The sequence below is a fragment of the Ambystoma mexicanum genome, chromosome 10, assembly GCF_040938575.1.
Source record: "Ambystoma mexicanum isolate Mex_15411 chromosome 10, UKY_AmexF1_1, whole genome shotgun sequence".
Classification (NCBI taxonomy): Eukaryota; Metazoa; Chordata; class Amphibia; order Caudata; family Ambystomatidae; genus Ambystoma; species Ambystoma mexicanum.
Genome location: NC_090932.1, coordinates 1,551,351,863 through 1,551,378,401, shown reverse-complemented (window position 1 = coordinate 1,551,378,401; position 26,539 = coordinate 1,551,351,863). Strand labels below are relative to the sequence as shown.

The 26,539-nt window shown below is 46.7% G+C and overlaps 1 protein-coding gene across 6 annotated transcripts in view; it reads left to right on the top strand.

Moving 5' to 3' along the window:
• Positions 1 to 26,539, top strand: part of EIF4ENIF1 (eukaryotic translation initiation factor 4E nuclear import factor 1) — a 386,373-nt gene that overhangs the window by 322,405 nt on the left and 37,429 nt on the right. For all 6 annotated transcript variants that reach the window (XM_069619809.1, XM_069619814.1, XM_069619813.1 and 3 more), the window contains 2 exons: positions 24,208 to 24,313; positions 25,720 to 26,055. In XM_069619809.1, the coding sequence (XP_069475910.1) occupies positions 24,208 to 24,313; positions 25,720 to 26,055 (442 nt within the window). The remainder of the gene's footprint in view (positions 1 to 24,207; positions 24,314 to 25,719; positions 26,056 to 26,539) is intronic.

Genomic DNA, 26,539 nt, shown 5'->3' with positions numbered 1-26,539 from the left:
GGACACTTTCCTCGATGTTGTGGGAGAGGTCGAGCCGTTTTCAGCAAGATAACACTAATTTTCCCCCGCTAGACCGCTCAGGGGTACCCCATGAAACCATGGAAAGGCTCCATCTCTGCATGGAGAGAATGGAGAGGTTTATGAACACCCAGAACCCTCCCACTCCCAAGAGTACAAGAGAAGGGCCTCAGGAGGACCCCAGGGCCAAATACCCGAGGCAGGACACAGCCTCAGACTTCCATAATGTGTATGATCTCACTGGTGAGGAACAATACTTAGAAGAGGATGATTTTGTGGACAATGAAGGACAGAACCAAGAGGAAGGTCTGGAAGACAGCCCAGACATGGTAGGAGAAGGCTTCGGAGAAAATCCAGAAGAAGGACCTTCTCATCCCTGGCAATCCCCATCAGTATATTCGGACACTGATGTCCTGAACCTAAATCCTCCTGACAATTCACCTGTTAGAAACACGTCTCCCATTGACGATCAGCCCACATTCAATGCCCTGTTGCGCAGAGCAGCAGCACATTTCGAACTGGACACTGGGGAGATCTCTCCGGAAATAGACTTTGTGGAAAGAGTAATTAAGGAGAAACCCCCAGTCAGCCAGACCATTCCCCTCCTCGCTTCAGTGAAGAGAAGAATCATCCCTTCGCTATCCACACCCGCACTAATCAGAGGAGTTAATCCAAGGATTGAAAAACTTTTCACTCCTTCACCCTCAGACCCGCTGTACATCAGGGGAAATTCTATTCCTGACTCCCTTGTAGTAACTAATACAAGGAAGAGGGCAGGGGTGCCGCTATCCACCAGTGAGGCACCACCTGACAAGGAGGGCAAGAGGTTATATGCCCTTGCTAAAAGTCACATCCTCGGCTGCCTTTTCGGCAAGAATTGCGAACAACAATTCTTTGCTAGCTAGCTACGCGGACGCGCAGTGGGCCAAACTGCGCAAGGACGCCGAAGAAGCGCCGGAACCACTACGTACACGCCTGCTATCAACTATTGGCGAAGGAACCCAGGTCAACCAGAGTATTGTAAAGAACTCTCTGGATGCTGCTGAGACAGCGGGACGTTCCCTGGTTCAGGGAATACTCCTAAAACGCCATGTAATAAATGAACCTGTTGAAGACTCAAACCTCTTTGGGAAAGCGGTGGATGAGGCTCTGGAAATGGCTAAAAAAGAGTTTGATACGATCAAAACTCTTGACCAGATCTCTAAGCCCACTACCAGACGCGGCTATGGCAACAAACGCTTTTTTCGTGGCCAACGCCAACAGCAGAATCAGCAGCAACAGTACCCTGCCACCAGTTACCAGACCAATAGTGGGCAGTACAGCCAAAGAGGCCAGCGTAGGGGCAAAGGGAGAGGTTGGGGGTCCACCCCAGAGGCTCCCAAGCCCCCAACAACACCAAGTGACGCGAAGATTCGCGTCCCCTCCCATGCAACACCGGTCGGGGGCCGGCTAACATCCTTTCTTCCAGCATGGGAGGGAATAACGTCAGACCGCTGGGTACTTTCCACCGTAGCCCACAGATACTGCATCGAATTCAACAGTTCCCCAACATACAGACCCCCGAGGGGACGACGCATGACACCGGGACACCTTGCCATCCTTCTCCAAGAAGTACAACAACTACTGGAAAAGGGAGCCATAGAGGTCGTGCCTCTATCTCAGGTAACGGAAGGTATTTATTCAGTGTACTTCCTTGTACCCAAAAAGGATCTAACCATGCGCCCTGTATTAGATCTGCGCCCAGCGAACAAGTTTATCAAACCCCAGAAGTTTCGTATGGTGACCTTACAGGAAGTGATCCCACTGCTATCACAGGGAGATTACATGACCACATTGGACATGAAAGATGCATACTTTCATATTTTAATGTTGCCAGCGCACAGAAGATACCTCAGGTTTATGATAGAGGGCAAACACTACCAGTTCAGAGTGCTACCCTTCGGCATAGCATAATCACCAAGGGTATTCACGAAGGTACTGGCAGCGGCCCACCTGCGCAGGTTGTCCATCCCAGTTTACCCTTACCTCGACGACTGGCTCATAACAGGGGATTCTTACGAAACATGCTTCTCCAATACCCAAAAGACTAGACCTTTTCTTCCAGTTGGGCTTCTCCATCAACGAAAAGAAGTCCAGCCTAGACCCTAGCCAAATCATACAATTCCTAGGGGCTCTAATTCAAACAAAGGACGGCCTCGTCTTCCCCTCCAACGAGAGGGTCCAAAACATGCTGTTTCAGATCCCTCAATATGAGACCGGTCGAGAGGTGACGGTATGCAAAGCAATGCGCTTGCTAGGCATGATGGCGTCGTGTATTTATTTGGTACCTCACGCGCGCCTGCGCCCTATGCAAGAGTGGCTCAACAGCCAGTGGTGTCAGGCCAGCGGATTATGGGATGATCCAGTGGTGGTCTTGCAGGTCTTGGTTCTCTCGCTACGATGGTGGACAAAGGAAAACCTGGAAAAAGGGAAACCCTTTGCCACACCCGCGGCGGAAGCCACTCTAACCACAGACGCATCCCTAACAGGATGGGGGGCTCACCTATCCCATCAGGCTGCTCACGGAGTGTGGACTCCGAACGTAGCATCCAAACACATAAATCTACTGGAGCTACTAGCTGTGTTCAAGGTGCTAAAAGCCTTCCAGGAACACCAACAAGGCAAAACGGTGTTGGTCCTTACAGACAGCACCACAGCCATGTACTACATCAACAAGCAGGGGGGGCACCCACTCTCCAAGACTGTCCAAACTGGCCCAAAATATATGGAAGTGGGCTCTCAAACAAAACATGTTCGTACTGTCACAACATGTACCAGGGGAACTCAATCTGCTGGCAGACAAACTCTGCAGAGATTTCCCCCTGCCCGAAGAGTATGAATGGCGACTGCACGAAGACATAGTCTTCACACAATGGGGATTCCCAGAAATAGACCTATTCGCAACCCTGGAGAACTCACAATGCCAAAGTTACGCCTCCAGGTACCCCCAGAACCAATCCAAGGGGAACGGTCTGTCGATGCAATGGTCAGGGAAATTTGTTTACGCTTTCCCCCCCGACTCCCCTTCTCAACAAGGTGGTGCACAAGATGCACCAGGAACAAGTGACCATGATACTGGTGGCCCCAATGTGGGCCCGACAGCCATGGTTCGCTCACTTGATGGAGATGTCTCTATCTCCCCCAGTGAAACTCCCCTGCCCGTACAACATGCTGTCACAAGACAAGGGCAGGACTCTGCATCCATGCCCCCAGAACATGAACTTAGCAGCTTGGCTCCTGAGATCATAGAATTCGGACATCTACAGCTCCCGCAGAGATGTATGGACATTCTCAGGGAAGCCAGGAAACCTAACACTCGCCACTGCTACTCTAGCAAGTGGAGGAGATTTGTCATCTGGTGCAGAGGGGAAGGCATCAACCCAATTGACTGCTCTCCCACACATATTGGTCTATACCTGACCCACTTGTTGGATTCAGGTCTAGTGTTCAATTCCATTAAAGTCCACCTAGTGGCACTTTCTGCATACACCACTTCCCAACTCAAGGTGCCGTGGTGGAAGATCCCTGTTATAAAGGCCTTCATGGAGGGAATAAAGAGAATACACCCCCGATAGCTGACCCAGCTCCCGGATGGGACCTTAACGTGGTACTTACCAGACTCATGGGTTCACCTTTCGAACCCATGCACAAAGCATCTCTTAAAGACCTCACTCTTAAGACTGCTTTTTTAATAGCTATCACCTCCATCAGGAGGGTAAGTGAACTACAGGCTCTTTCTGTTCTAGACCCCTTCGTTACAGTTCAGAGATAAGGTGGTTCTATGCACGCACCCAAGGTTTGCTCCGAAGTTCATATCGAAATTCCACGTAAACCAGTCTATAGAACTGCCAACGTTCTTTCAAAATCCTTCCAACTTGGGAGAAAAAAACTCTGCACACACTAGATGTGCGCAGAGCGGTCATGTTCTACATGGAAATAACCAGACCACTGAGGAAGACTGAAACTGCATCCCCTTCTCTTCCTGCTGCCACCGAGACGAAGAACTGATTAAAGTCCACTATTTCTAGATGGATTGTTCAATGCATCACTCTCTGCTATACTCTTGCTAAGAGAGAACTGCCCTTTAAGCTTAGAGCACACTCCTCGAGGCACGGGGCCGTCCATAGCATTCATTGCAAATGTTCCCCTTGAGTCCATCTGCAAAGCGGCTACCTGGAGTTCTGTGCACACCTTTACGAAACACTACTGTCTAGATGCACACTCGAGATCTGACTCCCAGGTGGGTCAGGCAGTACTAAGACATCTTTTTTCTACTGTTCCTTCTCATAACCCACCGCCAACTCCGGGGACTGCTCGCTAGTCTATGCACAGCATGTGATTCTAAGCAGATTAACAAGCATCAGAAGACAATGCATTACTTACCGTATAAGCATTTCTGATGATTGTATCTGCTTAGATTCACATGCGCCCACCCTTCCTCCCCGCTCGGATGGAAGGAACATAGACTTCTTTTTATCTCTTTTCTGTACTCACGTCTAGAAGGCTCCGTCAGGGCAGAAAAATACAAACAGAGGGACCTCAACGCGTGAGGGATTGTGGGTACAACACACGTCACTATAGGGATAGTATTTCAGACACGCCCTGTCGACGTCCCTTTTCGACTACGAAAAACAAAATGCAATACTCCGCAGTGGCCACTGGATGTCGGACCTATGCACAGCATGTGAATCTAAGCAGATACAATCATCAGAAATGCTTTTACGGTAAGTAATGCATTGTCATACACAAGGATAATTAGACCCTCTTGAAAAAGCAGCAACTACTAACATTAATCCCAAAGGTTAGGATCCAATGCAACAAGAGCAATGCAGCAGGTAACTTTTTGTTATACATATTCCAGCATATTGAGTGACATCATTTGAGGTCCGTAATAACACTTATTTCTTCATTTTTATTGTATATGGTTTACAAAAAGAAACCTTTACAAATACAGTAAGTAGAAAACATGAGAAAAATAAATTTCATTTCATATATACTAAAAAAGATACATAAAGACCCAATTATCCCTTTTTAAGGATGAGAAACACATTAAGAATCAATTTCTGATAAAAGAATTCAGTGCAAGTTAAAATGCGAAATAATTTTGCCGGTTAAAAGGCAGCTTCCCTTTACATAACATCAATCTTAGAGAAATAGCAGTAAGATGACAAAATTTCATCATACAGATTATCATACAGTTTAATCAAAGGGAAGACGCATACAGATCTAAAAATTTGATAAATCCAGCCACAGCAAGACCATCTTTAATATTAGAGATGGCAAGACACCTAGACCAGATAAGGTCACCCAGGGTATTGAATCTTCCTAGGGAAAGATCCCTAGGACCTTCCAGAGCTATGCAATCTAAAAAGAGATGTCGAGGAGATTCAATAACCCCAGGAGTATGACGAAACCGGCATAAAAGATCTAAATCACTAATCTCCTTTCTTCTATAAAGAACTTCCCTAGTAGGGAGAAGGTTCCATCTGAGCTTGAGAAGTGAGTGAAAGTGACGATTCGGTAATTGAGTCAATATAAAAGACAAACTGCCCCTTCTTGTGCTCAAATTGTGAATAAGAGAAGGGTAAACATGCACTTTTTCAAGGGTGTGACTCCAATCGGCACTAAAGGATTGCTTGACTTTATTGGGGTTTGTTAACAGGGTTTCCCTATCTGTGGAAAGATCTGCTGGCGTCCTATTAGAGTTCACAAAAACTAGAAAGATAGTTTAAGATCTAAGGATCCCTTTGCAAAGAGGGTTTTACCCACATCAACATAGAGGGTGTTAAGTTTAGGAGAGGGTAAAGCAGAAAAAAGGGTTAGGACTTTTCAAAGAATTCTCTCTTGTAGAGAGACCAAGCCCAATTCATCTTATAGCCACTATTGGGACACAATTGGGTAATTTCATAATTTTCCTCCAATACCCTCGAGGGTATCCCAAAAGGTCAGAAGGGCTAGATAATGCAGTTCCATTCCATAAGTTAATTTTGGGGTCACCTTACCCTTGAAGAAATCGACAATAGGCTTAAATGACAACATATCATACTTTTTATCAAGCTTAATCGATTGAGAAAGAAGCGGGAGCATTTTATGTATAAGGGAACGTCTTAATTCAATGGCCGATGGCTGAGCCAGAATAAAGAATCCCAAATAGACAATTTTATGTGCTCTGATTATGTTTTCCCTACCAATTTTCCAGATTTTATTTGTTCCCCTCTCCCCCTTAAAGACCATTGTACGAGTTTTACACGGGTTGATTTTTAACCCGTTATGGGTGGCATATTCGAATTTGCAAATACGCCTCTGTAGGCTGACTTTAGTATGATCAAAAACAAGAAAATCGTCGGCATATGCCAACAATGAGAGCCCAAGATCCCCCAATTTAGCATTCACCATGCCTGTATTTCCAAGAAATTCCTCAACATCTGCAAGATGGAGGATTAAAAGGCATGGGGCTAATGAGCAGCCCTGTCTAACCCCGATACAATTCCTAATCCTTCTGGAAAGTGTTCCTTCAAGATCAATCCTGATATGGACCCCTGAGTTCTCATACATTGCCATTATCAAGGAGAGCAGACCTGGGGGGATCCCCCACTTTGACAGCTTTCCCCAAAGTCTTGACCTAATTACCAAATCAAAAGCATTTGACAGATCAATTGAGGCAACCTACAGAGAAGCACCATATTTTCCCTAGGTTGAATTTTGGAGGGCAGTTAGAATGAAACCATTAAGATTGGTAGAATGGCCAGCCCTGAAACCTGTTTGTTGCTTCGGCAGAATATGATTTTCCTTAATCCAGACAGTCGGAGGGGAGAGAAGCATCGAGGCAAAGAGCTTACAGTCTGCATCAATAAGATTGGTCTATAATTTTTGACCAAAGTTCTTTGGCCTCTCTTAAAGATGGGGACAATGTATGCCGTCTGCCAACTGGTTGGAACATTACCAGAGTCAACAATATCTTGGAATAACAAACATAATAGTTTTGCCCAAATTTCCGATTCTGCTTTGAAAGTGTTAAGCCATTGGGCCCTTGAGTTCTTGGCTCTGGTAATAAGGCCAAGTATCTCATAATCAATGAGGGGGACCCGAGGATCTTTTGGATCATTCTGCCCCATTGTACAAGGTTCTAGCCCCTCTCCCCCTGTGCCATACAGTTCAGTATAATGTTCGACCCATTGATCCTCTGGCATGGCATTCAGCTGGTCAGCCACCATCACATCATTTTGACTAGAAAAAATTGCCCAAAATGCCCTAAGATGTCTTTTAACAAGTACTCTTAGCATAGACTCCGCATCATTTTGTAGCAAACTAGATTTTCTTGATTTGCAATAGTTTTAATATTTTTGGTGGATAGTTTTAATTTTGGTTTTTATTATCCCAGTCAATGTCGAGTACTTGAACCTCTCTGATAAGTTTCCGAGTATATTCCTTTTCATTCGCCAACTCATGATCAAACCTATGAGAATGGGATTCTTTAGGGAAACCCTTTCTAAGAGAGCCAGAGATGCTACTATGGAGAGCACAGAGAAAGTTGTCAAAATGTAAAGTGTTAAATACAGCCAATTTCCACGAGAATGAAGTATGGTTAAATGCAGAGATCAGTTTACAGTTAAGGAGATTAATATTGGCAGGTGACCAACTTATCCCTGTCCCTTGTCGCACTGTTTTAAGATGGCAAGGACCCCCAATGGGCAATGACTTCATGGGAAAGGGAGGGGGAAAAGTGACCACCAAAGACCCAGGGTCACTCCATGGGTTAAAGGAAACCTCAACCTCAGGTGAGAGAGAAGACAAAGAATGGTCTACATGGACGTAGTCTATAGTAGACGCTTAGAGACCTCTATGCCAAGTAGGGCATGGTGGAAGAGTAGCATCATAGAAGCTGTTGATGCAGGTTAGCCCAACCGAGTTCAGAGCTAGATTCCAGAGTTTACCCCTATCAAATTTCTGTCCTCGCCGATTATCGTCCTCCCAAACCAAGGCCAGATCATCATATTTGGGCTCGGATGAAATCGAACAGTCAGAGTTCAGATCACCAGCCAAGATCAACTTCCCCCTAGGATATGAAGATCTCCAAGTAAGTACCATATCCGTAAGACTTTCCAAAAACGACTCGTACAGCAATGCACTTATGCCAATATACATTAATCAGAAGAATATTAACCAGACCATCAAGGGAAGTGACCTCCAAAGCCAAAATACAAAAAGGCGTATCCGCAATAACCTTGCTCCTAAAGCCAAAAGAAGCTCTGGTTCTAATAAGGCCCCACAGAGGCCTTCCCTCCTGAACTGGATTTAGCGCTTTGAAAATGGATAACAAATCCATCTACGGGTGGATGGAGCAACCAGGTTTCCTGTAAAAAGAAACCGTGTGAAGCCCTAATCATACGTACTGTATCAGTGTTGGTGAAAAGATGAGTGCTTCCCCTTGAATTCCAGGAGAGAAAAATAAATGTATTCGGGACCGGAGCATGAGTAGATGTAACAGGGCACTTGGGAGAAAGATCATTTCCACAGGCCTGGGGTAACCTGGGCCCAGCTTCTTGCATTTCCATTGAATCTGGGCGTAAATTGCCTCTGCTGATACTGTGGAGCTCTTTCCGGATGGTACACATTGTAAGGTTTCCCCTATACTCTTCAACCCTCCATATTTACCAGGAGGATGCTTAGTTTGTAGCAAGTTTACATCAAAACCAAGCTGCAATAGGCCATCCCTTTGGGCCATAATTGGTTCTAAAACCACTCTAGATTTCAAAACAATATTGCTCAAATCTACACGTCCCTTTATGGGGGGAAAGAAAATCCTCTCCATATAACGGGAAATGAGTGAAAGAGGGAAGTTGATGGAAAATGTTTAATATTTTCCCACGATTGAGACAGACGAGTATATCCTGACCCCAAAGGCTAATAAGCTGCAAGATATCTAGAGAATCTTTAACCTCCACTGAATGCAGTAAAGAGTCAGTTATACTTTTAGTAAACTATCTTAAAGAATCAGCTTCCAGATCCGTGCCCCTAGAACCCTTTAATATGGACCTATTTTGAGAGGCATATGGTCCCAAAGGAAATCTTTCAGACAAATGAGAGGAATTCTCATTTTGAGAGAGTTCGGGGCTGGTAGAAGTGCTTTGATGACCATTAATTAAACCTCCCATTTGGCGGCTTGGAATTAGTTCAATTAAGAGTTAGGAACATAGAGACCCTCCACTGATCTGAATCCCATAACACTCGCCCCCATTGTGGACTCTGTATTGGTCAGGTGACCATCGGAGTGGCAAAATGGAAGGCTAACTATAGGAGCAGGAAAGGTATTAGGGGCCCCATCCTCGGCCAAGCGCGTAGTTGAAATAAGAACCCTCCCAGTAGATGAACTAGTATTAAGAAGCTCCTGAAATAATTGTTTTACCATGTTGAGGTTGACCAAATTTGCCGATAAGCTAGTGATAGGCTCAGGGTAGGTAGGAACTGATGTAGATGAAGCATTGCCGAGAGTAGCTAGGGGAACTGCGTCCGGAACGGGTGCTGTCGTCTTACATACAATTTGGGCATCCAAACTGGAGCGGTATTGTTTATAATCTCCGGTTGAGTTGATACTATTTTTGGGAGGCAGGTAACGGGAGTTTCCTCGGGTCGCCCACTATAACCAACCTCCACCCCAGGAATATTGTCCCCTGGCATAGGACTAGGTACCAAAGGATCAGGCTGCCTAGCTATAGCCAGTATAGACGGTAATGAGATTGGTCCAGCAGAAGCAGTAGCTACAGTTAAAGTAGTGATCACAGGTACTACTAATTCCACCGGCTTCTTAATGCCTTTAGAAGTGGTAGGATTTGTTACACGCGTAGGGGCACTAGCCAGAATAAGATTTTGGAAGAATTGATTAGTATAAGAGTTTATTTGTTTCATTTGTTTTATTTTTATTTTTTAGCTATGAGCAAACCTCTTCACTGTACCAAAACCTTAGTGAGGTCGATGGTGTCAACCGGTTTTCCCAAAGTAAAGTCAGGTTTAGGATTAAATAACGGAACAATATTGTTTCCCTTAAGTGAGTCAGCCATTGCTTGAATGGTAGGTCCTGGAGATAAACCCGTAGAAATTGGGCTTAAAGATTTAGGGATCAGCCCCTCTAGGGCTTTCTCTACTAGGGGTTTGGTAGTTACTTTTGTGGGGGTAGTAACGAGATCTAAATCATGGATACGGCCCACCTGTATGGGCTCAGCCTTCGTAGGGGAAGTCAGGAAGTTGATTGGAAATTCCCCTGTCCGTACCTTGAAGGGGAGTCCCTGTTAATGGGGTCCCCTGGGAGACTATCTGTTTGAACACTTAAGGCTATCTTGACCGAAGGCACTGCCGTAGTCGGGTGGGTAGGGAGAACAGAGTCTGGCGACTGTTTTATTATTAAGGGATGCTCTTCCTTAATAATTTTAACCAATTCTTGAAATCTATCCAGACCTTCCAGTCTGTTATAGATTTCAGAGAGTAAAAGAGTGTGATCTAACCTCTGTCCATATGTTGTCATAGAGACTCACAAAGGAACTAAGAACCATATTCAATGCAGATAAAGTGGGTTGAGTTAATTGTATTCTGTCATCTGCCTCTTTAAGGGTGTGGTGCATAACAGACTGGCTAGCATGATCCTTTTGTGAATCTGAACGTAAACCCCTTTCTCGGAGCCAATTTTGCTTCTCAGTATACTCGTCAATAAAATTAGTGAGTTCCGTAGGAGAGCCCACATACGAGGCATCACAGGTTTTCTGAGTTACATTATTTATGTTAATGGAATTGGAATCCAAATGACTCTCAGCTATTGTCTTATCTGCACACTCTGATACTGATATCTATCATTATTTCCGGGGTCTTCAGTTTCCAACTTCTTTACTACATCCGCCAAGTGCGTATGATCCAAGGTGGCCACTGTTAAAACTGAGTGTGGAGCTTTGATAAGGGTACTAGTGGCTGTCCTTTTTCCCAAGAAATTAGAATTTTTTTTCCTTGGATAGGTTTACCCTGGGAACATGTAAGATTTTGTTTTATGGGGAATTGATCAAAGGTCTTCTGAGTGGAGTTTTAAACAATAAGGGTTTCACTGTGGATGTGTTGGCAATGCCAACAGGTGTAGCAGAGAGTAACATGAATAGAGGAAGTATGGTTAAACTCGGTGTCTAGTCAAAGGATCAAATTTAAAGGTTCGACAGGTCAAAGGATCGAATTTTTTTTAATTATATATTTTTTTGGTTTTCGTTTAGGGAAAAGTGGTTTTTAGCAAAAAGACGGTTGGGGGGTGGGGGGGAGACACCCCCTCCCCAAAAAAAATTTGATCCTTTGACCTGTTGACCCTTTAGATTCGATCCTTTGACTGGCAACCGTTAACTCCCTTACCAGAGGAAAATGCCTCGGGTGATAAATTAATACCGGGATTACCAAAGTTCCTATCAGCCTCTGGTCAAGGCAGTTGTTGCACAGTAGACTCTTTAGAAAGAACAGAAGATTCATTAACATTTACAACAGTCATCCAAAATCAGGTTAGGTAAAGGCAGCCTAGTTTGGAGTGGGACAGGGGTTGGGTGCACAGAGTTCACTGTACTAACATTCAGGTGATCAGTGTGCATCTTTGCCCTAAGAAGGCTGTCCCCTTCCAAGTTTGAAGCTATAGTGGCTGCCAAACAATCTTCCTGTGCATCTATGGAAATATCTTGATTTCCAGTAAAGATGCAACTGTTGGCTGGGGTGCGTGGGATAATACCCATCAGATTAACTAAGTCAGTCCTATCTTGCGAATGAATTTGGGCATGAGTCATACATCTTTTAGAAACAGAATCCTCTAGAGTGTACTGTTGTATGTTGTGGTTTACACAAACAGGAATGGGTTTTCCTGATAGAATACAATCTATAGAGGAAGGAGGAAGAGCCAACACTACAGGGAGAGTAGAATAAAGAGCCTCCATAGCTACCTGACTCCTAAGTCTCTTACATGTCATTCAAAACAGTGGAGAACACAAAGGGACACAGGCAGAAAACCATAGGGTTTAACAGTGAAAAGTCTATTGGTGATAAAGTAGAGGGGCTCCTAGAGATCAAATCTGTGAACCATAGAGTAGTAAACAATTTTAAAAAAGCACTGCATACAAAGGTTAGCAAAAATGCATAAAATAGTACAACAAATACAGTTTAATAATAGAATACAATTAAATATGGATCTCCTTCAGAAATGGGGATAACAAATCGGAAATGAATATAGCAACAAGTATGTCAATTAATTGTTCCGAATAAAGGGTCAGTACGTAAATAATGAAACCATTGAGTTGCGTAGATCTTGAAAAGCTCCCAGCAATAGGGTAAGGAACACCCGTCAGCTAGAGGAGCTACCAGAGTCCGCCTCTCCCCCTTACCCTAAATACTGTTTTAGTCTGATGATGGAGAATAGGACCTAGGTCTGTTACTCACAGGGCCGTAGCACAATCACAAGTCACAGCTGAAGAGCAAAACCGCAGCTCCAGCCCTTACTGCCTCCAGGGCTTAACGCCGCAAGGGTGGTTGGGCTGGCAATTTGTGGAGGTTGTAGGTCACGTGATCCATCACGTGTTCCACTAGGGCCCCGCCCCCTCCAAGAAGCAGAGCAGTAAGAGCTCTGCTCGCAGTGCTGCTGTAGGCAAATCAGCTGTAAACAGGAGTGCCCGTTTAAAATGCAAAAAGCGCTCATTCAGCAGTTCAGGAAACACTTATTTGGGATCACATTGCAATATTGAGTTAAAAGTAGGGAAATGTTAGTTGGATCAGCACGTACTTTGGACTTGGAAAAAGTTAGATGCTCCGAGGGATGTAGGTGGTCTTTTATCCCATCAATACGTGTTTGACAATTGAAACCCAGTATGGTAACAAGCAGTGTTGGGGGAGAATTCTCATTTCTGTGTTAATTCCCTTCTACCTTGGAGACTGCCTTTGCTGGACTTTAGTGGTGTAGATATGTACTACACAAGTTGGTAGTGACTGAGCACCCAGGTTATCTCAGGAGGGGTCAATGTGAGCAGTAGGGTTGTAACAGTTTCACAGTGACAATTATCCAAATAAACTTACACTCAAGGTTTCTTGATTAAACAATTATTTAAGTCACTTTGAATACGCCTTCTTTAGAAGGGAACAATATATGTAACTCAAAATATACTTAAATACTCGGTTTCAATAAATAAGATACGCATTTGTGGTGGCAAAGACACTTCCTACACCCTGAGGTGACTTAAATAACTAGGACACTGTAGACATTGATATATCACGGGTACATTTAGCGTTTGGTGTTAAAAGGAAAATAGTTGGGGAATAAGATGGTTAACAAATATCCTTAAGCAGATAAGTACTTTTGAACCCCCCAATGCAAAGTAAATTAACCCTTTCACAGCTACACTAGTTATAGAATGACTTTTGTTGAGGGGTAGTTAAAGCACAAAGCCAGAGTATAGTCTTTCAGTGAGCCAGGATAGCCAATGTCAATTGAGCAAAGGCTAGGGGAGCTGAAGCACTTCTTGAATTAGTCTTGCACAATGGTTTAGAAGTCTTTGTAGAAAATGAAATCACTGTTGGGCCACAAGCTGGGAGGCTTGTGAGGGGTAAAGCTGCAAGCAACTCTCCAAAAGCAACCAAGACAAGTCTCAACTGAGAACTAGCAAGGCTACACAACAAGAGATAAGTAGCCTTCGTTTTACAGTTACTTTGGTTTGAAGAAATTTGTTTCAGCTGGCTTCTGTTACTGTGTAGGTCTGCAGCTCCTGTTCCTTTGTCTTGGGGACAAGAGGGAGGATGACTGGGGACTCCTGCACTAAGAATTGAAGATCGACGGCAGCAATGGGCAAACTTCACATCGGCGGTACTTCATGGTTTCAGCTTCTCCTGGCTCTCACAAATGGCACCACCGCAGTGCTTGGATACCTTATGGACTTTCCTCGCATCTGGGGGTCCAGCACTCTAGGTGGCTCAGGCTTGGTCAGTCCTGCTTCATGGGAGTCTGGAGGATCTTCCTGGATCTCTAGTCCGAGTTAGACCACTCACTTGATTCTGGTGTTCCTCTCCCTGGCAATCTGTTCCTGCAGCAGCAATGGAAGTACAGCCAGCTCAGAGGATTTCCAGATGAGTTTGTCTTGGGGTTGATTGGTCCCACCAACCCAAGGGTAGAAGTCGTCCTTTGCAGGGCTTCTCTAGTCGAGGCAAGTTTGAAGCTTCAGCACTGCAGCAGGGCTTAATCGGACAAACAAGTGGTCCAGGAGTTGCAGCAGGTGTCTCCAAGTTCTTTGGATTCCTTCATCCAGTGGTGGGCTCTGCCTTCCAAGCAAAAAGCCTTGCATATTTATGCACATTTCTCCCATGGATTCCAGCCAAACTGTCAAACACACAGTAGGGTGGCTGTCCTCCAAGGACAGCCAGCCAATCCCCTTGGGTGCATTCCTGTAACCAAGGGGATTAAGCACAGTGAGTTTCGGGCACCTCCCTCACTTCCTTTCCAGACACTGGAACCTGGTCTGGCTTCAGGGCTAAAGCCTGCCAAAGGCAAAATGCACAAAGGACTCCAACCCGATTCAAATGGAGTAAAAGCCCAGAAGGATCTAACTGACACATGGTTCTAAAAAGACAGGGGCCGTTTTGAGAAAATGGTCACCCTTGGGTGCTGTAGTGCTGCTGAGGATTCAGCCTGTAGATACATGGCACAAGGTAGTGAAGAAACCATTGCCACCTGCCGTTCAAATTAGTTGGTGTAACAATGTTACATGAGAAGTGGGATAAAGGAGTTCTCCTGCATGGGGTCTGGCATGGATTCACATGCTCCTCATGAGTATTCCCCGTCAGGCTGGGAATCCTCGGTAAAGAAAAAATCAGTTTCATTTCTGAACTCAACGACCCATTACTGGTCTCTGGGTCATACTGCCCTACCTAAGCCCCTATTTTGGCAGCCATTTTCAGATTTTTATCGAACAATCAAGTGTTGGGAGTCCTCATGCTATAGCTCTTGAAATTTTACTGCGTTTTGTGATTTTTATTTCTAAGAGTTCTACTCTATTTTTCCGGCCAATCGCGCTTCAAGCTCCATCGATATATCTTCTGATTAACGGGGACCAGTTTTCGGGTTCTTAAGCACCCCTCAAGGGCAATGTCATCGAGTTTCTTCTTGGAGGATTCCAGAAGCTTCAAGGCCTACCCCACGTGGACATGGCAGAGAAGGACTTGCCGCCTTTGTTCAGGATTTTGCCTGCCAGGAGGGAATCGTCGTTCCAGCCCATAGAGAAGATGCCAGAGAAGGTGATGCTCTTCATCTCCCTGAAAGTCTCCCCTGGTCGAAGGGACAGGGGGCACAGTAGTCCTGCAGGGCACGGACATCTCTGCGGAGCTTTCTACTCTCCAGACCGTTTTGCAGAAGAAATTAGTCGAGGCCAAGGCCTATGGGAGGGAGACATCGAGAGTGGCGACGAGACTGACGAGGAGGAGCAGGCCATCGAAGAGTTGGAGAACCCTATGTCGCTGCCACAGTCGCTCCCACCTCCGCCACCTCAGCAACCACTTCAACCCCCAGTGGACATTTCAGTGGACATTCTCCAGGCACTCCACACCTTGTATTCTGAGATTCGTATGAGGATGCACCTTCTGCTGACAATTCCTGCGGTGCCGGTTGATCCTGCGGCACCAGGGCCATAAGATGCGCCCCCCTACCAAGAAGAGTGCACCCTCCACCTCTTTTTCACCAGTCGCCCCCTCCCCTCCAATGAGGGCGGATAGAGACACGGCGGCGACTGGCACGGACAATGGTGGGTTAGGAGATCTCCTGTCTCCGCCACACAGAGCCTCCCTGCCTGATGAAGGCTAGGTCCATGCCATGATCTCTAGGGCCTCGGACGTGTTTCAGCTGACCGCCGAGGAAAAGGAGTGTTTCCTGTACCAACGCCGCGAGGCAAAAAGGAAGACTGTGCTGATGATTCCTCTGTTGGATGACATTTGCGACAAGGGGCTGTCCCTTATAAAGAACCAGCTGGCCTCAGCAAAGAGGGACCGGTATGAAAAGTAATACAGGGTGTCGAACTCTGCACCCAATTGTTAAGGTCCCAGCCTTCACTGGATTCAGTAGTCTCGGCGGCGACGCCTTGGGACGATGAGTCATCTCTTCGGTGCAAACAACCATAAACTAAGCTACGACCACTCTGGTTTAAGATCGCTCCCCTCCTGGACTGCCTTCCCTAGGATAAGGGTGCAGAAGCCTTGAAGATCCTGCAGGAGGGTGAGGTGGCGTCGGACCATGCCATCACAGTGGCCACGGGCATTGCCGATGCAGGATTCCGCCATATGGGCAACATCGTTTGCCTTTGTCTGCAGGGATGGTTGAAGGTCACAAACGTTCACCAGGAGGTGCAGTCGAGGGTATTGGACATGCTTTTCGACAGGGATACTTTGTTCGGAAAGACCGTGGACGAGTCCCTCCAGGTCCTCAAGGTGGATACCGAGACAGCGTGTGCCTTGGGCACCAACAGCGACCCTGTCCTTTCGGACCTCTGGAGGAAAGTCCCAAATTTGCGTAAAGGGCTTCGGCGGAAGCTCATCGTCCCATCAACTGTCCTGCTCTTCGGCCTAGGAGGTCTACAGGGGCTGCAGCAAGTCCGGAGGAGATTGCCATTGTTAAGGTCCCCAAGGCGGCACCTCCACAGTGAAGCAGGATTGAGCCAGTTGTGACATCGGGCCCCCACCCGTTCGCCCTGGTGGGAGGCCAGCTGGTGAACTTAGTGAGCATGTGGAAGTCAATCTCCACCGACCGTTGGGTGCTGGACAATCTAGCCCACAGACACTCGAATTCCAACTGAAGTGTCCTTGCATACCATCCGCGGCCAGGCAGGAGAACAATGTCCCGCAGCTTTTGCGGGAGGTGTGGGCCTTGCTGAAGAAAGGCGCCATAAAGCGCATCGTAAAGAGGCTCCGCAGTGTACTCTCGTTTCTTCCTCGTCAAGAAGACGGGCGGTTGGAAGCCCATCCTGGACATCTGCCGTCTGAACAAATACATCAGATCCCAGAAATTTCGGATGTTCACCCTTCAGCACGTACTGGGACAGCTGAAGGGGATTTCATGTCGTCGCTGGACTTGGAGGATACCTACTTTCACATCCCCCATTCACTGGACACTGCAAGTTTCTGCGCTTTGTGGTTCAAGGGCAACACGGTCAGTTCAAGGCCCTTCCCTTCGATTGAAGTCGGCGCCAAGGGTTTTCACCAAGTGCCTGCTGCAAGGGATCCACGCTTACCCCTACATTGACTGGCTCATGCGAGCGAAATCTGGGGAGACTGCCTTTGCACACACAGTGCAAACCGGCCAGCTGCTGACGGAGCTGGGGTTCTCAATGAACTATGAAAAGTCTTTCTTGCCATCGCAAGAAGCACTGTTGCTGGGGTCTCGACACAGTGGCATGCCTGGCGTCTGTTGGAGAGGATAGCAGCCATCCTGGGCAAGGTACAACGGCTGTTGACCCTGAAGATCGCAAGGGTGAGGTCAATCAAGTCCCTTCTCGGCATGATGTTGTCATGCATTTACCTCCTTCGGCTGTGCAGGATGCGGATGCAGCCACTGCAAGAGTTCCTAGATACCCGTTGTATCCAGGTATCTAGAAGCTTCAAGGACAAGATCTCTACGAGGATTTCCGTCGAGCGATATGGTGGTGGGGAGTCTGCGCACTCTGTCGGCAGGTGCAGACTTCCAGACCCCACCTCATCAGGAGACTATCACGACGGACGCCTCCCTGGAGGGATGGGGCGCGTTCACTGGAAGTCTCCATGCAAGAGGCCTGTGGCTACCTGCGAAGTCGTTGCAGGTCAGGCAGTGTTTTGGGCCCTCAAATCTTTCCTTCCGTCCCTCAAGGGCAAGGTGATGAGGGTCTTCACAGACAACACCACCACGATGTTCTGCATCCAGAAGCGGTGGGTGGGGGGGGGACTAGATCTCCATAGAAGAGTGGGACCTATGGCACTGGGCTGTTGCCCTGGGGATGTTCCTCGTCCCATTTCATCTGGCAGGAGGGAAGAACATTGATTCCCTCAGCAGGGAACTGCGCTCGTGCCACGAGTGGGAGCTTTGGCAGCACCGGGTGGATCTTATATTCCGATGATTGGGCAATCCCCACATCGAGATGTTTGCGACGGTGATGAACACCAAGTGCCGGATGTTCGCCAGCAGGTTTCTCCAGCCGGGGAGCATGGGGGTGGGGGAGATATGGCGTTCCCATTCCCCTGGGACAGCCTTGTTTCTCTATGCATTCCACATCCCCACTACCCTGACCACAGACCCCCCCCCACATTGTCGTTGCTTCTGTGACTAGTCTATCAACTCAGACGGTCCCGGTGCTGGATGATCCTGGTCGCACCAGTGTGGCCACGACAGATTTGGTACCCGGACCTGGACTAGTCGGCTTCCCCTCCAGTCAAGCTTCCGGTGGTCACCGATCTTCTCGCCAGAGAAGGAGGTGCGATCATGCATCACAACCCAGGGTCGCTGAACTTGCAGGCCTGCTCCTGCAGCGCTAGAGTTTGGAGGATACGAGATCCCGGCGGACTGCAAGGAAATACTTGCCAAGGCCAGGGCTTTGTCTACACTGAAATGCTACAGGCATAAGTGGAAGAGGTTCACCGTCTGGTGCAGTGAACAGAAGTTAGACCCTGTACGGATTACGGCTCCTCGGGTGTTGCCGTATTTTCCTTTGCTGGCCAAAGCAGGACTGGCGCATGCTTCCATCAAGATTCATCTACCGACTATCTCCTGCTATGCCAGAACTCCGGGGCAGTCGTCGCTGTGGTCACACTGCCTGGTCAAGGAGTTCGTCAAAGGACTTTTCCATTTGTTCCTGCCGGTGAAGGCCCTGGCATGGGAGCTCGATGATGCTGACTAGGCTCATGGGTCCACCGTTTGAGCCTATGCATTCGGCACCACTGAAATTCTTATCGTGAAAAACCGTTTCTGGTGGCCATCACCTCCGCATGAGTGGGGGAGATCAAGGCCCTCTCTTGTAAACCTATGTATTTAGACCAGGGTAGTGGTACGGATGTATCCCTCCTTCATGCCCAAGGTGCCGTTGGACTTTCATCTCAACGAGCCCTTGGTGTTACCCGTTTTCTTTGTGTCGCCTTAGTCACCGGTTGAGAGGACTTTGCACTTGCTGGATGTGGCTAGAGCACTGAAGTTCTACGTGGACCGCACAAAGTTTTCGGAAGACTTCACAGCTGTTTGAACTTTGGCCCAGTGAATCAATAGAAGGCCCTCGTCAAGGCTTCCATTTCCTGGTGGCTCTCCGGCTGCCAACCGGTGACAATGGGTGATGCAAACATACCGATGCCTGGCCGTTGGGGGAGCCCATTCAACCAGAGCGATCATTGCAACTACATCGTTTGTCTGGTGTGACCCTGCTGGACATCTGCAGGGTTGCTACGTGGAGGTCGACGCACACCTTCACAATATTCTCCTGCGTCGACTGGGATTCCAGGTAGGAGTCCATAGTCGGCCAAGCAGTGGTGCACAACCTGTTTGCTTGTAGGTGAGCCTGGTGAGGAGGTAAGAGATGCTTAATGTTGAGCCTTGCCACCTCCTGTGGTTGGATGTGTACTGCTATGTATTCATTCATGAGCATGAAGACCCCATGCTGGAGAAGAAACACGTTACCAGGTAAGAGAGTAACGTGTTCTTCTCCAGCATGGGTCTGGCATGGATTCACATGTGAACCCTCCCGCCTACCCCTCTGCAGCTCTTCTCTTGGGCCTACTGCCACTTTACCTGCTACCAAATCTGAAGGCTGCCAGAGGAGGGGATTAAGTAGAGGGCTGTCATTGGCTGGGGGCAGTATGGCAGAGAACAGTGGTGTTAGGCTGGGAATCCTCAGAAATTAAACTGATGTTTCTCTTTGCCGAACTGTCTTTCTCCTGACAGGGAATATTCATGGGCATGTGAATCCATGCCAGACCTATGCTGGAGTACAGTTACAGGTAAGTGACATGTTCCTTACTATGAAACCTCCAGCAAACTACATGGGGGGGGGGGGGGTGTGCTGGACCCACAAAATAAAAGTAAGACGTCGTCTTACTATTTTTGGAACAGTAGTTCACCCAAGAAAATGTAGTTAAATATTAAGCGAAGTCCAAGGGCCTTGTCAGTGCAGAAAATGTGCTGTCGCAATGCAAAAATCGGATGCCTATAATGTTTACCAGACTCAATTTACATTGAGCAGTACAGAAATCATAGTCTGAAGAAATGGAGTGACAAGTTCCACTCAGTTAAAATTAAAAAGCCCTAAGCATCAAGAGCTGGGACATCTCTATGGTTAAAAGAAATTGGTACAGAAATCAGTTTTCCCCCTAATAATCTCTTGCTTATCTGATCGCCTCCTTCTATCCTCCTTTCCATTGTAATGCCGATGAAGCACAGCTTGCCTTCAAACTCCCCCCACACCACCTTCCTCCTCTCACCCTGTTCTCAGAAATGTGCAAATTCCCTTCTACCTTGGAGACCCCATCTCTTTTTGCTGGACTTCAGGACTTTTTTTAATGTGGAGTGACCTTGTTTCCCACTCATGTATTTTTCGGTGATTTGGCCTGTTTCTTTTGACTGACAAACTCCATAGGCATCATCTTTACATTGTGACACACTGCAGTGACACAGTGAAGTCTTAGATTTCCCAAAGGTTTAAATACCTTCTCTTGGTGAAAATGTTTCCAAGAGCAGTGAAGTGAAATTGAATGACTGTAGTTATATTTTGTAACTTTCTAGACCCAGCACGCACTCTTACCATAGGGTACTGGAGGGTTTACTTGGTATACCCTTTGTTTAGCTTCTCATTTCACATTTGTTACCCTTTCTACAATTAATGGCTGGTGGCAGTGGTTTACTTTGTACTACCATTGTGTTAATGCATGCTGCACTCACAGCTGCAGTAAGGCACCCATGGGTGCCCATTTTGTCAAAATGGCCCCGTCTTGTTTTTTTCTCAATTTCTTGCTGAAGAGGTTATGGAGATGTTCTCTGCCCACCAAACAAGGTTTGGTCCTTTTTGTTTGTGTTTGGCCGGATTCATGATTGAAGCCTGCCTCTGGCTCCTGAGTCTGGCAGGGGCAGGAAGTGAGGTGCCCGAAACTCCCTGTGCTTAGTCTCCTTGCTTACAGGAATGCAGCCAAGGGTGATTGCTGGAGGGCTGTCCTTGGCAGACATCCACCCTGCTGTGTGATTGACAGCTAGGCTGAAATTAATGGGAGAAACTTGCATTAAAGGTGAGGCTTTTTGGCTTGGAAGGCAGTCGACCTCTGGACAAAAGAATCCGAAGTACTTGGAAGAGACGCCTGCTGCAACTCCTGGACTGTTGGTTAGCCCGCTGAAGCCCTGTTGCCGTTTGTATCAACGAAGAAGCCCCTGCAAGGACGACTTCTCCCTTTTGAGTTGGTGGGACCAATTAACTCCAAAGTAAGCCACCTGGACATCCTCGCGAAGCAGTTGCTGCTGGAACCGGAGAGCCAGGGAGAGGAACACCAGATTGTGCGTTGCTTTTCAGTTGGCCAAGAGCTCCAGGAAAACCCTTTGGACTCCCAGGAAGCAGGACTGACCGAGCGTGAGCCCCCCTCAACAGAGTGCGGGACCCAGATTCAGAGCATTTGAAGTAGGAGCAGAAAGGCATAAGTTAATAAAGCGAATATTAGTTACTTTAAAACAGTGCAAATAGTTTGAGTTCACCAGAGGAGTTGATTCATTGCAATAGGTAGGCCAAAGTCAATGGGCTAGTGTCTTGTATAAATAAAAACGGTTCTGGTATTAAAAACAGAAGTGTCTTTGCCAAGGTTCTTAGAAGTAGTTCACGGAAGAAAGGTTTGTATGTCGGCTCACAAGCTGGCTAGGCCTGCAAGTTGCCAAAGTTCCAAGTACGTTCGCAGTGAGAGGCAAGTTCTCTCGGTTGGGTTTTCACAGTACCTTATTTTGAAGAAAAAAGATGCAGCTGTAGCCTTCTGTTCCTGAGCCTCAGTCATGGAGACAAGAGTGAGGACGTTGGGGGACTCCTGCACTGGGACTGGTCAGAAAGCTGGCAAAGGCAAATCTTCTAGGTAGCTGTAGTCCAGCACACAAACTGGTGACCTTCTCCCTGGCTAGTCTGTTTCCTGCAGCACTCTGAGGAAAACGCAACCAGCTCAGAGAATGGTGTCAAGGTGACTTACGAGTTGATTGGTCCTACCAACTCAAAGGAAAGTCGTCCTTACAGGTGCTTCTGTCGAGATGAAAGTGGCGATTCAGATCTGCAGCAGGGCTCCACTGGGCAAACCAACAGTCCAGTAGTTGCAGCAGCCATCTTCCAGCTCGTCTTCGGGTCTTTCGTTCCAGTGGTCGACTCTGCCTTCCAAGCCAGGAGACTCTCCTTTTTATCCAGTTTCCTCCCATTCATTCCAGCCTAGCTGCCACTCACCCAGCAGTTGGTTGTCCTTGCCGGACAGTCAGCCAGCCAATCACGCCATTGTGCATTTGGGTCTCCTACGAGACTAAGCACAGGGTGTTTCGGGCACCTCCTGCCCTTCTTGCCCACCCTAGACACTCAGCTGCCAGAGGTGGTCTTAAGTCATGAAGCCCGCCAAAGGCATAGAAACAAAGAGCAAACCTAGTCTGATGTGCAGAGCCAAACACTAGGACCTTTCCAAAAAGAAATGGTGAAAAAAGACCGGGACCTGTTTAAACATAGGGGCTTAGGCGCCATCTTGGAAAAACATGGCTCCCGCGATTTTTAGCTACCAGTGTTGGTGGTCGGGGAAAAATCATGGTAGTTCGTAGCAAAACCACTGCCACCAGCCATCTCGATAGGCAAGGGTAGCATTTGACTGCTACATAGTTTCTAGACGGGTGATACTAGGTAATCCCTCCAGCACTCAATTGTAAAGAGTATGTTCTGGGTCTAGGAATCTGAAAAGACTAGTAAAGTCAATTTAACTTTAAATTCTCTGGGAAGCAGTAGTTTATCCGAGAAAGTATTTAAACCTTGCGAGAGCCTAGAAAGGCTGTTACTGCACTGAGGGTGCTGCGTGACACACATGAAAAGATGATGCCTATGGAGTTGCCTAAAGCTCCATAATTAAAGAACACAAGAGTAAAACGCACATCAAAATACGAGAGTGGTGTAAAAAAAGGCTTGCACTCTCCAGGTAAAAAAAATCAAGTCCTCGAAATCCAGCAAAGTTGCTGGGGGTCTCTAAGGTAAAGGGAATTGGCACATTTCTGAGAATTCTCCCAAGCACATACTCCTAAGTATTGCTCTAAATACAACAGTGATATATTAATGTCCATTGTCCTAGCTATTTGTCACTTGAGGGGGTATTTGCTGATTTAGAGAAATTAAGTGTGTATTTTGGAGTGTATGTTACTATTATATTGCCCCTTCTGGAGAAGGCTTACTCAGACTGTTAAATAAATTGTTTAATCAAGAAACCTTGTGTATGAGATTCACAGTGAAAAGTATTCAAAAAACTCCCAACTACCCTACTGCTCACATTGACCCATGAGATGCCTGGCTGCTCAATCACTCTACCAACCTGTGTAGTACAGACTTATACCAAAGGTTGGGTTCCTATTGCTAGGAGGTCAGGGTTGTTGTAGCGCGCCCAAAGGGTACTGCATACAATAGTGCACCCAAAGGGTACTGCATACAATCTTCCCTAACATCTTCTCTACCTCTTTCCTATCACTAATCACCCCACTAACGCTGTGACCAGTGGACTGATCCTCATGTACCTCACAAGCCCTTCCTCCCTGTCATTACCTGCACCCCCTCTGCATTGCCCTACAGGACCCTGCCTGGTGGCTCCACATACTACAGTTGAGAGCTGCCTGTACTAGCACGTAGCCAGAGGTGCTCTTCCTGGCTCCCTTTAGCACTTCCCTCTTGGGCCTCCCAGCACTTGTCCATGCCTCTGCTTCCCCTTTCGATCCACCTGCCCCGCACTTATCAATGCCTTTGCACGGCAGAATGGCACAATGCCTTCTAGGACCACAACTGTATATTTTTTCTTGCCACTGTGATTTCCTCTGTTCCCTTCCCATTTAGCCTTGTGGCGCTTTGAAACACCATTCTATTGTATATTGCGCTTTACAAATTATCGCTTTTAAATGTGCTTTCTTTTCGGTAGCTTTCTCCATCGTTCACACCTACCTCAGTGATTCGCAAAATGTACGAGAGCAGAGAGAAGAGCAAGGATGAATCTGCAATTAGCAAATCCACAACCAGTGATGAAGGTAATGTGCATGCTTTTGGTTCACTACCAGAAACTGGACTAATTTGGCTTGCTGAGCATACAGAGCAGCTGGTAGGAAGTCGGTCTGTAGCAAGGTTTGCATGCCTGTAGAGAGATGTGTGGTACAATCTGTGGATACCTGTATGTAGGGTTCTTTTAGTGGTCCTGGCAGAATTATTTACTGCTGGAGCAGTTCAGTAGGGCAGACCTGATCAATGGAGTCACTAGTTGGTGTGCCCAAATGATCAATCAGTTTGGTTGTGGTGTGAAGGAGCTAGTCCTTTCCTGCACCCCCAAGCGCTTTAGAATTAGACAAACCTTTTGACTGCTTCTAGGCACTACATGGAACCAGAGGGAAGGGGGCACTGGGAAAGCTCTAATGCAAATATAATTGCACAGACATGGGCCGATACTAAAATAAGGCAGTTATAATTTAAATATAAGATGCAAATAACCATTAGGTGAACATTTGTAAATGTCAAATTCTATGCAGTTCTAAGAATCTCAAAGCACAATAGAAGCAGGCTCTCTGCGGGGAATAATGCAGCCTGTGCTAAAAATGGATCACAGGGCTTGTGCGGTGTTGTCACTAAGGCTGGCAGAGCAGCACAAAGTAACTCAGCAGCTGTGGCAAATATGCTAAAAGGGATTTTAACTTGATACACCACATGCAGAATTATGAAAATCGGGTTTAAAAGATTACAAGACAGATATAAATGAGTGGAGTATATATGAAAATGAGTTATAGAAATGTCTAGTTTTTCCTGGGGCCAGTCCTCAAGGTTTGTAAGTCTGCTGGACTCCAGTGACTATAAGGTAGCGATATGTTAAATAGTATGGCCTGACAGAAATCGCTGATGAAGAAAGGAAGACTGGAGCATCCCTTGTATAAGAAGCAGGACGAGTTGGGATAGTCGTGCCCACATCCAGCGATGCCACTGGAGCAAGTCATGAGTATAAAAGCTCCTGCCTTGCACCAGTTTGCAGGAGAAATGAACAGTTTAGGTACAGAAGAGACGGTTCAGGCATCAGATGTTTGCACCTATCCTCATTTTTGTAAAAATAAACTTGTTATCCTTGCAAGATAGACTATTAGCCTTCCCTAGAGGGGTGTATTTATTTTGGTGCTAGCGTAATGAAGGGACACACTTCCTTATAATCTGGGCACACCTTACAGTTGATTAAGTACTACAAACTTCAGCCATACCGGGTGGCAGTCCTCATTGGCTAATAAAGACTAGATTATTGGGTAAGTGCTGTGATTAGAGAGCCTAAAGAAACTGGTGCATACTAGTAATGGAAATAATATCCTGCCAAAAGTCTAGAGCTCCAAAACCTGATGTATGTGTTGGGGCTCCTGAAATGGTCCATGGGGTGTTTATCCTTATTTCTCATTTTTTCCTTCAGATGGCATAATTTCAGGTTCTATTGCAAACACCGGACAGAGTTCATCCCCAGTGGTTGGAAACAAGTACTCTGCTTCACAGGGATCTGCTTGCTCCACACCCTTATCACAGAACAATCGCTACACCAAAGATCAAGACTTCAGACCCAAATCGATGGGAAGAAAGACTCCTACAATGGAATCTCCAGTGCCAGGGGCTCCCTTCCTCCGTCCTGTACAACAGGTGCCTGTACCATCTCATGTTCCCATTGTACGGCCTCAACTTCACCCTGGACTGGTCCAAAGGATGCTGGCACAGGGAGTTCACCCGCAGCAACTTCCACCTCTTCTGCAAACTGGTAGGCATTTATTGGATTACTTTCTGTATAGGTTGTATGGGTGATATAACTTTAAATGTGCTGTAGGAGATGGTGTCCTGGTCTGTCCTTGGCTTTCTGGGATCCATGTTATGTAGGATTGTATTAAGACAATTACTCTGAAGTCCAACTAAGGGCTTAGGTAAACCATTCAGCTGAGGCAGTACAAGACTCACCTGAGTTCAGGGTAGCATAGACAGAGCAGCCAGGCTTATCTTAGGAGGGAGAGGGGCTGTAGAATCAGAACAAATGCAATTATAATACAAATGGTCCAAAGAAACACTATGTATTGTAAAAAAACGTTTATTTAAATGCAAATGGGCACAGATATTTTTTGGGAAGGGGGGGGTGGTACTGTTAAGGAGAATTCTCAGAAATGTGCGAATTCCTTTCTACCTTGTAGACCCCCAGATATTTTGCTGGACTTTAGGACTATTCATTTTTATCCTGGAGAGCGAGACATTTT